At 31.2% G+C, this 17,469-nt stretch overlaps 2 protein-coding genes across 9 annotated transcripts in view; one reads left to right on the forward strand and one right to left on the reverse strand.

Moving 5' to 3' along the window:
* Positions 1-17,469, forward strand: part of LOC143069619 (nuclear protein MDM1-like) — a 31,782-nt gene that overhangs the window by 11,693 nt on the left and 2,620 nt on the right. For all 5 annotated transcript variants that reach the window (XM_076244347.1, XM_076244364.1, XM_076244372.1 and 2 more), the window contains 5 exons: positions 14,438-14,692; positions 14,932-15,164; positions 15,609-15,694; positions 16,112-16,298; positions 16,950-17,075. In XM_076244347.1, the coding sequence (XP_076100462.1) occupies positions 14,438-14,692; positions 14,932-15,164; positions 15,609-15,694; positions 16,112-16,298; positions 16,950-17,075 (887 nt within the window). The remainder of the gene's footprint in view (positions 1-14,437; positions 14,693-14,931; positions 15,165-15,608; positions 15,695-16,111; positions 16,299-16,949; positions 17,076-17,469) is intronic.
* On the reverse strand, positions 3,094-6,769 carry LOC143069646 (uncharacterized). Of its 4 annotated transcripts, none has more exons than XM_076244417.1 (2): positions 6,709-6,769; positions 3,094-4,205 (listed from the first exon to the last, which is right to left on the reverse strand). In XM_076244417.1, exon 2 carries the CDS (start codon positions 4,033-4,035, stop codon positions 3,109-3,111), a length of 927 nt encoding a protein of 308 aa, XP_076100532.1. In that variant the 5' UTR covers positions 4,036-4,205; positions 6,709-6,769; the 3' UTR covers positions 3,094-3,108. The 4 variants fall into 4 exon arrangements, with proteins under 4 accessions (XP_076100532.1, XP_076100507.1, XP_076100513.1 ...); XM_076244392.1 differs by having other exon boundaries at positions 6,651-6,732; XM_076244398.1 differs by lacking the exon at positions 6,709-6,769 and adding an exon at positions 5,381-5,880.

Consider the following 17,469-nt stretch of genomic DNA (forward strand, 5'->3'; position numbering starts at 1 on the left):
GGGTATTGTAGTTTTAAGAAAATATACTTAAGTGTGCAGATGCATCATTTTTGTCGAGCCTGCAACTTTTGTCGCAGAAAGCTTGACAAGGATAGTAATCAGGCGGCGTCAAAGGGAAATCGTTAAAGGGAGATAATTTAAAAGTTAGCAATTGCAAGGGGTTACCAAGGAGTAATTGCAAATGTTTTTCAGACAGGTAAGTACAGATTTATCATAAACAAGGTTTTTACTTTAGATAAAAACATAGTTTTGGTGGTCAAGTCCATATCTCAGATAATATAAGCAATAGGTCTTGTATATTCCTTGTATGGAAGGACTGTGAGGTGTACATGTCCAACTGGCAGGTTTCATCTGACCTTGACCTCATTTTCATGGTTCATTGGTTATAGTTAAGTTTTTGTGTTTTGGTCTGTTTTTCTACTACTGTATGCAATAAGTCTACTATATTTGGTGTATGGAATGATTGTAAGGTGTACATGTTTAGCTGGGTATACATTTACAATTAATTCTCCATAGGCGGTAATGGTAACGTTTTCCTCCGTTGCTCAGTCCATATCGTTTACTTGAACATGTATGATGGCTCATATCGAAGCTGATACATTTATACATGTCTGGTTAAATTTTCGGGGTGGCAAGTGAGATTACTTTTTTCGCAAATTGCTGGACCCCGGAAGATGGTGAAAAATGTCACTCTCCTCATGAAATAATCCCAAAATTCTGATCATAAAATTCAATAAAAAAATTGTCCTTCCTAATAATTTATTTCAGGTCAAATCTACGTATTTCTTTTTTCATCACATCAGCTCTATAAAACAGTTCTTATTGTTCATTTATGTCCATTTTTAAAATCACAGCATCCACAATTGTATGGCGAACTAATATTTTTTTTTAATTACGTCATCTGAGTTCCTCATCTCAAGGTCTATCAGGGATCCTGACCCAGCTGGCAGGTTTCATCTGACCACATTTTCATGGTTCAGTGCTCAAAGTTAAGTTTTTGTGTTTTGGTCTTTTTTTCTAATACTAGATGCAATAGATCAACTATATTTGGTATATGGAAATATTTTATGATCTATATGTCAGTTGCAGGTTTTATTTAACCTTGACCTCATTTTCATGGTTCATTGCTCAGTGTTAATAACATTAACGGTACCAATTTTTCTGCACCAGATGCGCATTTCGACAAATAATGTCTCTTCAGTGATGCTCGTGGCAAAAATATGTAAAATCCAAAGCTTATATAAAAGATGTTAAGTTTTTGTGATTTGGTCAGTTTTTCTTAAACTATAAGCAATAGGTCAACTATATTTGTTGTATGTTAGCTTGTTAGCTTTACATGTCTGCCTGGCATGGTTCATCTGACCTTAACCTCATTTTCCTGGTTCATTGGTTAACGTTTAGATTTCTTGGTTAATGTTAAGTTTATGTGATAGTTGTAATAAAGCTTTATATTTGGGACTATCAACTTAATAACAATGATTAATAAAGAAGGTGAGACATTTCAGTGTGTGCACTCTTGTTAAAAACAAATATGTACTACAAGATCATGGTCACATTTAATACACATTTCTTAGTTAAGTAGCTTGGATAACTATCATAAAACTTGGTATTATTATGATTATAATACTGATGACTCAAAAATCAACTGGTCATAATACATTATAATGGAGTTGGTGTTTTCAGCAAAACTGGAACTCCCTAGTACTGGGTATTTTTTATTGACTGAGAGCCCAGATGAGGTATAAAACACTCCCTTTAAAAGGAAGACACAGAGACCTAAATTCAAACCTCATTTACTTATTTAAAGTTATCCATCCTGAGCTCAGATGTTAAATACTAATTTACAAGCAATCATATAACTTAATGCAACTTCAAAAGTGTGCATTTTTAAGGAGAATATCAACCTACAACATAAAGGACGGTAAACTTATCTGTATTTTAGATCAGATTCAAATGTAATTAACAAAGTAATTAACCTACAATCATAGAGTATCACAGACACCTGTGAAAAGTGGTTCACTCTTATCTACAATTTGTGTTAATTCATTCATAGTTTGTTAAAATGTAATTTCATAACTTTATTATATAGTTGTCTTTCTACAATGAGGTTTTATTCAACTAAGGCACTCAAAAAAATGTATTAAGGTCAAACCTGTCTTGGCAGGTCACCTTATGCTTTTCTCACTGTAGTACCGGTAATATTTATGCATTTTGAACCCTAAATCAAGGATCAACTCTCTTGTATGATCAGCTTTCTCTGGTGTCAAGGGTGACCTTTATATACAGATTTGAATGTACATGTACACAGAACAGATATAAAGTGATGTTTGAAAATCCTTTTACTTTTCGTTTGCTAACAACTCTTGACATGCAGTAATCTTGTGTGAATTTGCTAGCTTTAAATTTAAACATTTAACAACTCAGAATTTATCGTGACATATTTATCTAAATGTAGAAGTAAATATTTGACAGTTCTACAGGATACCAAAGTGTTTACACATAAATATTTGTGTTGAACGCATCTTTGACACAGTGGCCACTATGCTGGGTTGTTTGTGTATGAGTGACATTTTAGCAGTAAATGATAGCAACAGTATCTGCATTCTTTTTCAGCTAAACCTATGATATGATACCAGTTTTACAATTACACGAAAGCATTCAAACAAATTAAATAATTATTGTATGTCATTCAGAATTAACTGCATGCTGAATAAATTATTCTGCATTTCTTATACCATTTATTTTTTGGAAGAGGACAAGATTTTTTTAGATTACAGTGCAAATATATACATTTGGACAACTGGTAAATAACAATAACTGTCATATCTTTAGTTTTTCTGCTATATTAAATCAAAGTTGTTTTATGCATAGTCTGCATTATTTATATCAATCTACTTTTATTATACTGTAAACAAAGTAAAAGACACGTATAGCATTATTGACCTTTTTAAGGTATGTTTGCTAGATTTCCTTTCTCAAAGAATATTTAATGTATTTTCACAACACTGTACTGAGATAGTGAAAAGCCATGTTAAAAGTTTATTCATCTGTGAAAGAAGGATTCATTTTAATGAGGAAAATGAACTATGCTTGATATATTTGAAATATTTAATTGCTATCTTCTGTAATATCTAATGATGATTTTATGTGCCCATTACAATGGAGATGATCTTTACCCCAGGGAATTATTTTGATCGTTTTATCATGATTGTCTATACACACTAGATTTCCATCATGGTTTAAAGCTATCCCACAGAGATCTGTAACATTATTCATTTCAACATTTTCATTTGAATCATTTCTGAAAACTTTCACCCTATTTTTATGATAATCAGTCATGAATATATTGTTTTCAGAATCCATTGCTAAACACCCAACTCCTAATCTACTGATTATGTCTGTAGAAACAGTTTTAAAATTCCCACTTAATCTGTCGTACATTTTTATGCAAACATAATCTTTGACAATATCATTTAACACAATGTCTCCTGTCTTATTGAGTACAATGTAATGTGGATTGTGTAAACTAAATCCATTCGATGCTAATCCACCAAAAGTTTTAATTAACTTTCCTTCACTGCTATAACAGAGTATCCTCCCTTTATCTTTGTCAGTAACATAGATTTGGTCCAAGTTATCAACACAAACACCAAATGGTTGATACAATGGCTTCCCTTCCAAACAAATAGTCTTACTACCATTCCAATTAGAAATTGTTACTTTAGAACCCCAGGGTTGTGTATAGACAACTCTTTTAGATGACAGCCAGGCTACATCATGAGGTCTATGCTTTTCCAGGTTCAATAAAAGATAAAAGATAGATTTTGGTATTGTGCTAAAATGACAAAGGTATTCTCCAAAACTACTGTAAATGACTATAAAACAACTTTCACTGTCAGATACCACATATTCTCCTGTTAATGACACAGATACACAAGTAGGGGCAAATAGTTTCTCTCCAACAGGTCCCAAAAGTTCAAAACTTGATAAAAATGCATCTTCATCCATTCTTGAAGTACTGCTGGCCATCTTCATACAATATGTGCAGCAAATCTCTGTTTGAAATGAATTGCCTGTCCCCTTTGGCTTTTTCAATGTTGAAAACGATCAAATTAATAGTAGTTATTGACACATTTCCTGTATATGATGATTTCCTGATGAAGGTTAACCACTAGACTTGACGCAGGTACAGCTTTTCTTTACAGCTGTAAAACACAAAATATTTGCACTTTACATTAAAATCTTATTTGAAGTACAATGTACCTGTAAAATACATGTTTAAGTGCACATTCAGTTACATAACTATCAAATGCATGTAAACGGAAAGTCGGTATTGCCAATTATATAATAAAAGGTGTTAGAAATACCGTACACCTGAGGCTTCTAAAACATCTTTAATTTAAACTTTAATACAGCTTATAAATAAACAATTAAAATACTCATAAATGTATTTGCATCATGTTTTTATATGAGATGAATTTTCAAATAAAATTTATTCTTGATAAATAAGTTTACTGGTAGATCAAACGATTATACTGATATATAATATATATATAAGTAAAAAAAATGTTGGGCATACAAGTTATATGTTTGATTTATCATATTACCATCACAATACAAGCCATTTAAGTATCACAATAGGTTGTAACATATTTATTTACATGGAGAAAAATGGATTTTGTGTTTCTCACAACAAGTTTGGGGTGAAATCCTCTGAAGACTTACCTGTATGAATCAGAAGTTATCGACCACCTGAGCCTCTCAGATTATCCATCCATTTAAAGTTATTTCTTGGTGGATAATGATTTTGATTCAATTTTGTTATTGGTATATAATACATGTTTTGTATGGCTATGCATTATTTCAGTTGTTTTAGATATATGACATTTTGACAGTTAAATTATTAAAAGTAATTGTGGTTACATTGACATTTTAAATAATATATTAACTAATTGATCAATTACTTCATAACAAGTTGGTTTGTGGTTGAAATTTGCTTCTGTTTTAGATTTTTTATAGGTTAATGTTTAAAAAAGAAATTATCTGAAAAGCACACTGATCATAACAAGAAGGAGGAAAACAGTTATGATTAAGTAAACCTCTTGAATCCATTTTTTGGAATGTATTTGACATAATTCGTCCTAAACATTCAACTCAGATGTCCTGTAAAAAAAATGCATTAAGAGCTAGGTGAATGTTTACTTTATGTTTTGACATTTCATATTAAAAAGATTCTGTTTTGTATGCATTTCAGAAGACCCTTTATGCATGATAAATAAAAGACCACAAATTAAAATTCCTCCTAGTTAGTAGATACTGCAATCTTTATACTGTTGTTTAGTTTAGATATTATGTTTAGAAAGAAATGAAAATATCTTACCAGAAATATTGTTTTTAGACTGCACTAAATAACTGACATATTAATAATTATATAGTTTAACATGATGGTAGTGTACATCTGATGTAATCATTACTCCAGACATTATATCACCTATATCCTTAATCAAATCAAGATGTATTTTTATGATATGATATCATTTAAAAAACCCAGCTGATATTTTTACTGTTTTTTCTGGATGACAAGTTTTGTATTGGACTTGTTATGTTGTGTGAGATAAAGCTAATCGGAGCAGATCAGGGTTAGATAAGAAAATCATTTTAGCTAATTACTTGGACAGTTTCTGTGTCTTTAAGAACAATGATCTTTTGAACTCACAAAGATTTATTTTTACAAACTGTTTTCTTTAAGTGATTCGTGTTGAAAGGGTCGTGGATTGTGAATTACTTGACAGGCTACATAGAAATTGTTGTTGTTAAGATCTTGCTCCTAATTTTAGATGGAAACACTAGTCATCAAATTTTTCTTATAAATTATAAATGCATATGCATCATCATTTATGTGTTTATTATTTGCTCAACCATTCATTCAACTTACTTTAAACTTTTGGCTTCATGCTTAATACATTGACTTTGTACTGTTGTAGATATATTTATATTTTAAGGTACATGGAAAAAAAAGAGAAGAAAGAGGGGGGGGGGGGGTATTTTAAATTGAACATGTTGAAAGAAATTTATAAAAAAAAATGCAAAAATGTAGTTTACATCATTCTATTTTAAAAACCATAATTTAAAGTATATATCACTGGGCTCTTTTGCAAAATTTATATTTTTCAGGGATGGACTTAATATTTTGCAGGTAGTAAGAATAGCTCCAAAAATGATGGAGGAAAAGAGGGGGGGACATTAAATTTAATTAAAAAATGATATACTGGTATATGCTAGAAATTATTTTGCATTGCTTCACTAAAGTATACATTGGATGAATTCATAATTTATCTTCAATTTTCTAATCATATCGTGCAGCCATACAAATGATGCTTTGGTCTGTAAAAAAAGCCAAACAATTAATGTTAAGGTAGTGCAAAAAGACGGATCATACCTGTTTTAACATGAACATGGATTTTATGCTTTTCACAATGATTGAATAAAAAGTATTTAATAATATTGATATATTTTGTCAGCAACAATGAAAAATATTTATATTGACTGAGGTGTTGCTGATTATAAAAGTTAATCCTCTGCATACAACAAGAATAAAATGCACTTTTATAGTAAATATAACTGATGCATGCATTCCAAAGTCAACCTACTGTCTACCTGGAAAAAAATGGCTTCTTTTTGTCTTTTCTAAGTGGATGTTATTCTCACCTGCTGACGCTTACAGTATACATTACCTACATTCTCTTTCAACAGTTACTATCTGTTTAATTGCTAACAGAAATCAATGGTTGATGCTGTCAGTTACCATGGTAAGACGGCATATTGATCAAAGGTTTACCTGTTGTATACCTGTGTTCAGTCTTTAATCAGTTTAATAGGGAAAAGATCATGTTGTATTTAGATTTAATATTTATATAATCATAATTTATTGGTCAATTTTCTGAGTTATTAGATTTGAACAAGGAGGTTATATTAGAAGGAGAGTGAACACTCTGCTTGATACAAAATTAACATCCCCAGGATAGCAGTTCGATCAGAGAAAAATGATAAAAATATAAAGAAACCGACATGTTTATCACCCACTTGACATGGCCCTCTGATGTACCGGGCTGTTACCGCGAGCAGTTCGGGCTAATAGATAAATCGCATATGTCACGTGGTTGTTATCAGTGAGTGGGTCATTAGAGTTCAGGTGTATTTTTGGCAACAATGCAGTGTATAGGTGTTTACGATATGGAAAAAGATTGGACGCGCAATTTCAAAATCAATCGTCTGTCTACCGTGAAAAAAGATAAAGAAATGACAAAGTTATGAGGGTTTAAAGGAAAGTTAGTGTGCGATTTTTATTCAACACTACATTGCTTTAAACAAAGATTTTCGCTTCACCTGTCAATTCCTGTTGATGAGAATTGGCAGGTAATAATTATAGAAAATATACGAATATGCAAAGTACTTTAGTTACGGTGACCGGTAACGACCGGAAAGAATATTTGCAATTAAAAAATAGAGAAATTTATCGGGAACAACGTAAAAGTGCTTTCTGTTGGTATTAACATTGACCGCAATGATTCATTTCTATTGGTTAGAAGTTAACTTTTAACATACAATTTTAATTTTTAATTACTTAATAAAAAATATCACAAAAAATCGTATTAATATGTCAATAATTATATTTCCGGTCAGTTTATGACACCTCGGGTGGTTCCGTTCTTACTCGGGTATGTAATTAGGACAAAATCTCCCTCTATGACAGAGTCGATCTCAAGTAATTAACACCCACTTACAGAAAAGTCGGTAACATTTTATGTGTAATTATCGTCTTTCGTCCTCTCTCCTTCTAATATAACCTCCTTGATTTGAATAAATAAAGCTGTAATTCCATTTACACAAATAGATTAGGAGTACTAATATATAAATTTTGGTATGGAAAAACTTTGATTATAGTCGCATCAAATTTTGAATATGTATAAGAAAAATAGAAGATGTAGCTATTTTTTTAGAGAAAAATAATTTTGGGTGCATATTATATTGCTTCATCTAGCTTTTTTGTCGAGCCTGCAACTTTAGTGGCAGAAAGCTTGACATAGGAATAGTTATCCGGCGGCGGCTACAGCGGCGGCGTTAGCTAACTTCTTAAAAGCTTTATATTTTAGAAGGTGGAAGACCTGGATGCTTCATACTTTGTATATAGATGCCTCATGTTACGAAGTTCCTGTCAGTCACATGTCCAATGTCCTTGACCTCATTTTCATGGTTCAGGAAAAAAAAGTTCAGATTTTTTGTAATGTTAAATTCTCTCTGATTATAAGTAATAGGATAACTATATTTGGTATGTGCTTAGAACGAAATTCATAACAGTGTGGTCGACAGTAAAACGTTTATTAGTAATTGTACTGAAAAGTTTACCTTTAACTTGTTTGTCGTGGGCGATGATTTTATGCTCACTCAGTCTATCGGAGGCCTTCAAGTGGGGATTTAAATAATCATTTGTTACACATTTTGATACATAAAATGAAACTTTCTTTTCACATATCATTTAAGGAATTTATTTTAAATAATTGTTATACCATCACTTACAACAGTTTCACTTTTAAGAATGTCCAGAGCTGATATCAATAAATAATAATAAAAAAAAAAAAGTTTATTCATGGTAAAAAAAAACAAAAAAACTTTTAAGTTAATAGGGACCCGCGTTATTTCAGAAAATATCTTATTGATTAAGAGAACAAAAACTTCTACGTTGTGATCATTTAAGAGTGGCCTTCTATTTATTCAATGCTAACCATGTGGGCTTTGTTTTTTTTTATATACCATAAATCGATTCGTTCATTCAGATATTTGTCAGTTTGCCTTGGCTCTTCAAGTCCAACACACAACTTCTCACAAAATTGGTATTTTTCTAAATTACATCCATGTGATGTATTCTTTTCATGGAGAATGAATGTTGCACCTTATTTTATTTGTTATCGCTTTTTTTTGTGTGTATCATTGACGTATAAGACAACCTGAATCTTCTTAATTCAAATTTAAAACATACGAGATGGCAATTATGACACAAAATAACTAAATTAAACTTACAGCAGAAGAAAGATAATGAACATCGCTTTTATAGTCTTCTAAATATCGAAGACGCGTGGTCTTTTTAAAAATGATGTAAATTTATAAAGGAAACAACAAACAAAATAGTTCGAATATTTATATTGGAAAAAGTAACGGTGTGTAAATCATAACAATTATTTTATTTCAATGAAAATCAAACTGTTGAATTTTTTCCGCTGCGAGCAAATTTTTAATTTTGGTCGCATTTTGAAAATCAATAAATCTTGTATTCTTGTTGGAAGCTGCACTGTGTAGTTTATACCCCTTTTTTTCAATGCCACACAAATCCAACACAGACAAAAAAAATGGTAGGTTCAAGAAATAATTGATGCAAACTATACTTTATTGTAGTTTTAACATGGGTAGGCATTATATTCGTGATTATTTTTGCCCGAGCGATATCAAAAAACTATTATAAAAAGTGTCCTATTTCAGTGAAAATGTACGTCATACTTATTTCCTAAACAAATAAATAAACAAACATTAATTAACATACAACACTACCAAAGGCCAGAGACTCCTTACTTGTATGATTTTGTAAAAAAATGCATCTTTTTAAAACAGTCGAAAACAAAATTGTCTGTCCAATGGAAAAGTCGAAGCCCAAAAAAGATGAAAAGTGCATTATAGAAACATAGAAGCTGGTTGCAAAAGTTGACGACAAGATCTATTTTATAACTTGAGTATGGCCTAATACTATTAACCTGAAATAAATATATTTATAGCAATTCCCTTGATACGAAAGATCTACATGTTGCCTTGGGCTTTTTTTTTCTTTTTTTTTTTTTGCTCTTTGGTTGGGTTTTTGTCTCAATGACAATTCAATTTTCATTCTTATCATAGATATAACTGCATGTTAAAATAAGAATATGAAGTGTGATAGGCAATCAGACACATTCTTTCCAGGGACCAACAGGCGTTATCAAGCTATAGGTCCCCGTATGGCCTTCGACCATTAGCAAAATACACATTTTATGGAATGAAAGCTGCAAGAGGTCTTGGGATGAAAAAAACAAACATAAAAGATGAGCGAGAAAAAAAATAGGGATACCGCATGGAAATTGGAAAATGGTCCGCAACATTAATTTAGTCAACTCACTAAGTTGAAATTAAAGACCTGGCGAATTTTAGCCTTTTGCAATGGATGTGATGTATGTTTAAAAAAAATCATGGTTTGTTTGGACATTTTTATAAATCAAGTCTTGTTTTTAAATTATTTGCAAGTAAGTTTTAAGTCATGAACTAATAATCACTCACAGAAAGACGTCAAATCCATCAACAAAAGAAAAAAATTAATAGACGACCGACAACGCACAAAATATCATGTATGTGTTCCGGACCATATGAGTATTTGGACCATACGCATATATCATGACCATAAGGGTATACTAATATGGTCCAACCATACACGTATGGTCCAAATACTCATAAGGTCCGGAACATATTTTATTTGCGATCACAAATGCACGAAGACGTCCATTTCTATGTAAATTGGGTCGATTTTTTTATATAGATAAGATGAATGCGTTTCTGTTGCCAAGTGTTTTTCACAAGTATAGTAGCAGTATAGCAGAACGGTTTAAGTTTCCTATATACACCAAATGATACATTTTGCCAATACAATAACGTAAATGCATGCAAATTTCACAAGGTTTAATCCAAATAGCTTTCTTACTATCCAATAACTTTCAAGTACGAAAAAGACAGGGCAGAAGTATATTTTGTCTTTATGTTTCGTATTTGCACAACTTTTGAAAGTGGATTATGCATTCGTTCTAAAATAAAATTAGACCAGATAAAAGTTAAAAGATTACATAACTCGACAATCGCAATTGTTAAATCCGAAAAAGATAATCAATCAATACATGCATTCAGTAAGTCATTCTTTTTTCTGAAAGAACATGGCTTTGCGATATCTTATTATGAAAATTGATTGTCGAAACATAACAAAAACACAAGTAAAGGACGTTTAATTAATCAATATAAATCAAAACACAAATTCCTGATTAGTATTTCGAATTATTTTATATAGGCGTTGAGAACCTTTGGTGACCCCACGGTTTAAATGTTTATATTAAGGACGTCGTGAGCAATGGGCGTTATAGACGAACATTCACCTAATCTGTCCCAGTCAATGGGATATTAAAGTGCGCCAATCAATGTCCATAGCCACACTGTTATGAATTCGATACTACTTTGCAAGGTCCTCATGCCCATCAGACAGTTTTCACTTGACCTCGACCTCATTTCATGGATCAGTGAACAAGGCTAAGTTTTGGTGGTCAAGTCCATATCTCAGATACTATAAGCAATAGGTCTAGTATATTCGTTGTATGAAAGGACTGTAAGGTGTACATGTCCAACTGGCAGGTGTCATCTGACCTTGACCTCATTTTCATGGTTCAGTGGTTATAGTTAAGTTTTTGTGTTTTGGTCTGTTTTTCTCATACTTTATGCAATAGGTCTACTATATTTGTTGTATGGGATGATTGTAAGGTGTACATGACTAGCGGGCAGATGTCATCTGACCTTGACCTCATTTTCATGGTTCAGTGGTTATAGTTAAGTTTTTGTGTTTTGGTCTGTTTTTCTCATACTTTATGCAATAGGTCTACTATATGTGTTGTATGGGATGATTGTAAGGTGTACATGTCTAGCGGGCAGATGTCATCTGACCTTGACCTCATTTTCATGGTTCATTGATCAAAAGTTAAGTTTTTGAGTTTTCTTCTATTTATCAAATACTATATGCCATAGGTCCAGACTTGGGGTAATTGTAATTGTAATCGTTAATCAGCTGTAATTGATTACAATTTTACAAGTAATCATTGTAATCATTAATCAGCCAAAAATCTGATTACATGTAATTTAATTTAATCAATTACTTTTCAAAATACCCTGTAATCCTGATTACTTTTTGATTACATTCTGATTACAATGAAAAAAATCTTAAACTGTGTTTATGGTTAATAAATGAACAATTTTGTTATTCTTATTTAATAAATATTTACATGTTAAGATAGTGTGGTTTACTTTATAAAGAATGTTAATTGATTTGTATACTTCAGTAAAAAAAAACGGTTACAGTATTGAAAAGTCATCATTTATAGCCTAAGAAGAGACATATAATACAGTTAGTAAAATATATTGTACAGATGTTGTACACATATTCACAATTTAAAGATGTACATATATATATTTGATAATAACTGTTATATTCAAGTAATATTATACTTTTCTTCAATCCTTAATTATGATCTTTTGTTAATATTATGATTTTTGTCAACTTTGAATTGACAGGTAGGAAACCAATTAATTTAAGGTTTGTTTTTATTGCAATTTCCAATTGAGTATAGCTGTAGGACAATGTATATGATAAAAGATTTAATCAGACATGTGAAAATTTATCTAATTAGCACAAACTAAATTAAAAGTTGGACAAATATCTTGTTCAAGATAAGCAAATTTTTGTATTTTCTTAAACTGGACATGTAAAATGCAATGATTTATAGGACTTGTATTTTGTTTACAATTTGATGAAACAATTCTATTAAAATTTTACATAGTTTTTAACTGGTAACTTTATTTCATCCATATTTTAACTTCCATAAACTGCACCTTGAAATACATACATTTTTGTATAAAGTCTCAAAGAGGTCAGAAGACAAACAGCAAACTCTTTATAATGCCATATTCAATTGAAGTCAAAATAATTCAGAGATCAATGATGATAAAGTGTAATGGGTCATAACCAGTGACACAATGTTCATGTATGTATGTTGTGAACTTTTGTGGTTTATTAAATAGATGAAGTTTGAAATTATCATTTTCTAATATATAAAACAAAATCCTTTCTAAAAAGTGCTTTTAGTTGTATCAAATGTTAATTCATTCATATCATTCAAAATGTGTTTTTTTTTTATAAATTCATTGTAATCAGATGTAATCATGATTACTTTGCTAATGTAATCATTAATTTAATCAGACACTTTCAGAAATGATGTAATCATTAATTTAATTTAATCGTACAAATGACAAAGTAATTGTAATTTAATCAATTACATTGAAAGTAATCGGACCCATCTCTGCATAGGTCAACTATATTTGGTGTATGGAAATGTTTTATGATGTATATGTCAGTTGTGTAGATTTTATTTGACCTTGACCCAGTGATATTGTTGGCTTTTTTCAAAACTACCTCTACCCTTTTTTATTGGGAAAATATGCATCATTTTTATCAGATTGGGAAATTTATAATAAACTATGAATTTGACTGGAACTTAAATTTGCAGACCCCCTTTCAAGAGGTAAACCCTCATTTGAAATAAGACCCCTTATTGTCAGTGAAGATACATAAATAAACCCTCAAATCTGCACATATAGTCATTTTAGGCATGAAAATGTTGAAGTGAGTGTTTTTCATTTTGTTTTCATGCACAATAACTACTGAGACTGCACTGTTTGGAAAAAAAGCTGGGAATAATTGTAAGCCATTTTTTTTTTCAAATTGGGATTTTTTTCCAGGGGAAAAAGCCTTTATTCTCCAGTAATTTAAGGCAAACAATATCACTGACCTCATTTTCACAGTTCATTGCTCAGTGTTAAGTTTTTGTGTTTTGGCCTGTTTTTCTTAAACTATAAGAAATAGGTCAACTATATTTGTTGTATGGAAAAATTGTTAAAATGTCTGTCTGGCATGGTTCAATTGACCGTGACCTCATGTTCATGGTCCATTGGTCAATGTTTAGTTATCTTGGTTAATGTTAAGTTTATGAGACAGTTGTAATAAAGCTTTTTATTTAGGACTATCAACATAATATCAATGATTAGTAAAGAAGGCGAGACATTTCAGCGTGTGTACCCTTGTATAACTTTATTTTCATAATACTAATTATTAATACAGGTACAATTCATTCAAAGAAAAGGGAAACAAGATATTTGATATTAGATTTGTTATCAAGAATCCTCAATTAATTAAACCAGAGCTTCTATCAGATACATTTTTGTACAATGCACTAAAAACAAAAATATAAAAGGATAAAGCTGAAAGATTTTGGGACAAAAAATTGGCAGGAAATTTGAAAAAAAAAACCACAAAAAAACGTGTTTCTCTCCCCTAATGTCTAGAAAAATTTGAAGAAAGAAAAATAGTTTCCAGCAATAACCAACACATGATATGCAAATAATCTTTAAACAATCATAATCTCACTATTACAATGACACCTTTTGGAACAATTCCCTCAATTAAGGTTCCCATTTGACTTTATTATGACTTTATTTACTGTATGCTTGAAAGACCTATAGACCAGTGATAATCAAACATGTTTTCTATTTTCAGAAAGAAAGCATTACAATCAAGAGTATTGCCAGATACCAATAATTCAGCAGCAGCAACTATTGCCTCTGAGGATGAGGATTACAAACACATGGAGGATGTGGAAGAGGAGGACAGGGAACCAGAACAGATTAGAGGAAGATTTCAGGAACAAAGAGAGGCCAGGAATAGAAGATTTTCAGATGAATATGTAAGGAAGCCAAGGTCACAACCAAAGAAATCTGCCTGGACAGAACAGAGAGGTCAAGAAAGAATGAGGTATGGGCAGTTTTTGTAAGAAATGGGAACACAATTTGTTGTATACCCAAACTTATAAAGTTATAAAAGTATTAACTAATTTTTCTTGCAACTGGTTATATTTTCATTAATTTTACATAAGTTTTTTTTACATATATAAGTTGTTGTTACTACCTATATTGGAAGAACAATTTTAATCAAAGTTGATACATTTTTAATTAAATAAAGATGATATTAAAACAAACTTCTTTTTTCTACAGTGAAGGTAGTCGATCTTCAAGAAGCACAGAAACTTTTGATGATGATGATGGAAGAATCCCTACTCCTGTCTTAGCATCCAAAACTTCTAAACCTCAACGACACCATTTTGACCTTACAACTCCTGCAGTTGGAGGAGCTTTGTTGACATCACCTCCTCAAGTAAGACGACCAATGAGAAAGCCCCGTCCACAAACAGCACCAGTCAGCAAGTCATGGGCTCAGCCTTTAAGAGGTAAACATATTTAGTATTGACTGATCGAATCAATAACTTCATTAGCTGCTTTCTAACAATAAAGATGTGCTAGATGTTTTTTTGTACTTGGAATGATTTATAGGACATTTATATTATCAGATCTGTTTGTTGTAATCTTATATCAATATCAGATTCTTGAGCATATAAAACTTTAGGCTAATCAATAGATGTCTGTCTATTACATACAGTTTTCAGTAAATTTGTTGAATTCACAAAAAATTGTAAAGGCAGAATCAGTCTTCAATATGGTAAGAAAATTGGTAAGACTCGACTTGAAAATCATTATTTTTTCAAAGAATGGTCCTAGCAATATATTAATTATAATAAGTGATTTAAACATATTTCATGATGATGATGTAGAATGGAGACTTTTTCAGTGTGTATGTTTGCCATATAAACATTTGTATGTGCCTTAATTCATAGGTGTGGATGAAGATTATGAAAGTGATGATACTTTGACAGAAGAACCTGTTTATACAAAATCTACAGCAAAACAGAAATTATTTAAGGTACTTTATATAAATTGCCGGGTTCATATATGTAGAAAAAGACTGCTTTCAAACTTTTAATAACTGGGATGTTTACATGCAATGAAAATTACTAAGAACCTTATTATACCCCTCCCACAAAGAGGGGGGTATGTAGTTGTGTGCAAATCAGTTCTTTCATTCTTTACACTTTTACTGTTCTTTCTTCCATCAATCAGTCTGGTTTCTGATGTCTTGACATATGTTGACTTACATAGACTTGAAAGATTCCTAAATGGAACACTTGACTACAGCAATCTTGTAAAGTTTGAAATATTCAATTTGAAGTCTGGATTCATTCAACACACTTCTCCTCTGCCTCAAAACAAATATGGAAAACAATCAAGCTCTTGACATAAGTAGATACCATATAACTGTCTATTTGTTTTTATGTTTCAGACCTATGATGTCAGTAAAACCAAATTTGTATGTGATCCCACCTTTGGTAAACCCTCCCCAGACACACATCCTTTGAGAGATGATGAAGCCTCTACAGATAGACCTATGTTGACAACATTTGTTGACACTCCGGCCAAACATTTACCAGTAGAAAATGGTGAGGTCAAGGCTCAAAAGACAGGGGAAGGTGAGTTAGTCTGGAATTTAAGTCGGATGTATTTGTTTAGTATTACTAATTGTCATAAGGTTCTCTTCATGTCCAAGAACAGGAAAGACAAAATTTTGTTTTTACATTTCTTAAAAAATACCTGCCATTTTATTGGTTTAAAAATTCCATTTACTTTTTAACAAACAAAAAAAATGGCCAAACTGTTTTCTGCAAAGTCTATAAAATGTTAAATATATAATATAACCCAAGGGAAAATGCTATGATATGTGTTTCTGTTAGTATTTTATTTCTTAAGAAAAAACATACCAGTACTACAATTACTAATTTGTTAGGGAAAAAGTAGGTACCCTCAGACTATATGTAGGTACCCTCAGACTTTATGACATATATTAGGGAAAAAGTAGGTACCCTCAGACTATATGACTGTAGGTACCCTCAGATTATATGTAGGTACCCTCAGACTATATGTAGTTACCCTCAGACTATATGACATATATTATGTTTATTGAGTTTGCTACATGTTGATAGCTGTAATAAAAACACAAGTCTGTACATAGTCAAGGGGAGACAACTCCATTTATTCCAGTATCTTATTGATTTCAAATAAAATACTACAGGAACAGATATTAAGGAAATAGTATGAATATAAATGTATTCTTATGCTTTTAGTTCAAGTGAAAAGACCAAGAAAACCAAAACAAGAAGGTATTCCCCCTACCATTAAAGAAGGGTTTGGTTACACATATGGTAAAGGTGATCAAGGACAAAGCAAATTGATGTGGACCATTGATGGTGGTAGGTTTTATAGATTATTCATTACTTCATGTTTTTTTAAATTATGAATCAATTAAACAGTTGATAGACAATTTAGCCAGCAGTAATTTAAACTTCATTGACATTTCCCACGAGGCCTTTTTTACTGTATTAAGATACAAAGATTTCCTCCTAGAAGGTAGTCACAGTATATTTATACTTGAAAGAACTACACACAAGACTGGTCTAGATACTGTTTCCATATTATAGATTCCAAATGTTAAGATATTGACATAATCCATCAAGACTACATGTACATTATACAATTTTAACTGTTTTTAGTGAAATATGTCGCAATTCATTTCTCGTATTCTATTCTTTAGTAAGGATACACTGGTATAAACTTCTAAACATCACTTCGAATTCCTTAATTCAT

The sequence above is a fragment of the Mytilus galloprovincialis genome, chromosome 1 (genome assembly GCF_965363235.1).
Source record: "Mytilus galloprovincialis chromosome 1, xbMytGall1.hap1.1, whole genome shotgun sequence".
Taxonomy (NCBI): Eukaryota; Metazoa; Mollusca; class Bivalvia; order Mytilida; family Mytilidae; genus Mytilus; species Mytilus galloprovincialis.

What these genes read in the sequence shown, in the direction of transcription:
- LOC143069646 (XM_076244417.1), bottom strand. Translation starts at nt 4,035, where the DNA reads ATGAAGATGGCCAGCAGTACTTCAAGAATGGATGAAGATGCATTTTTA.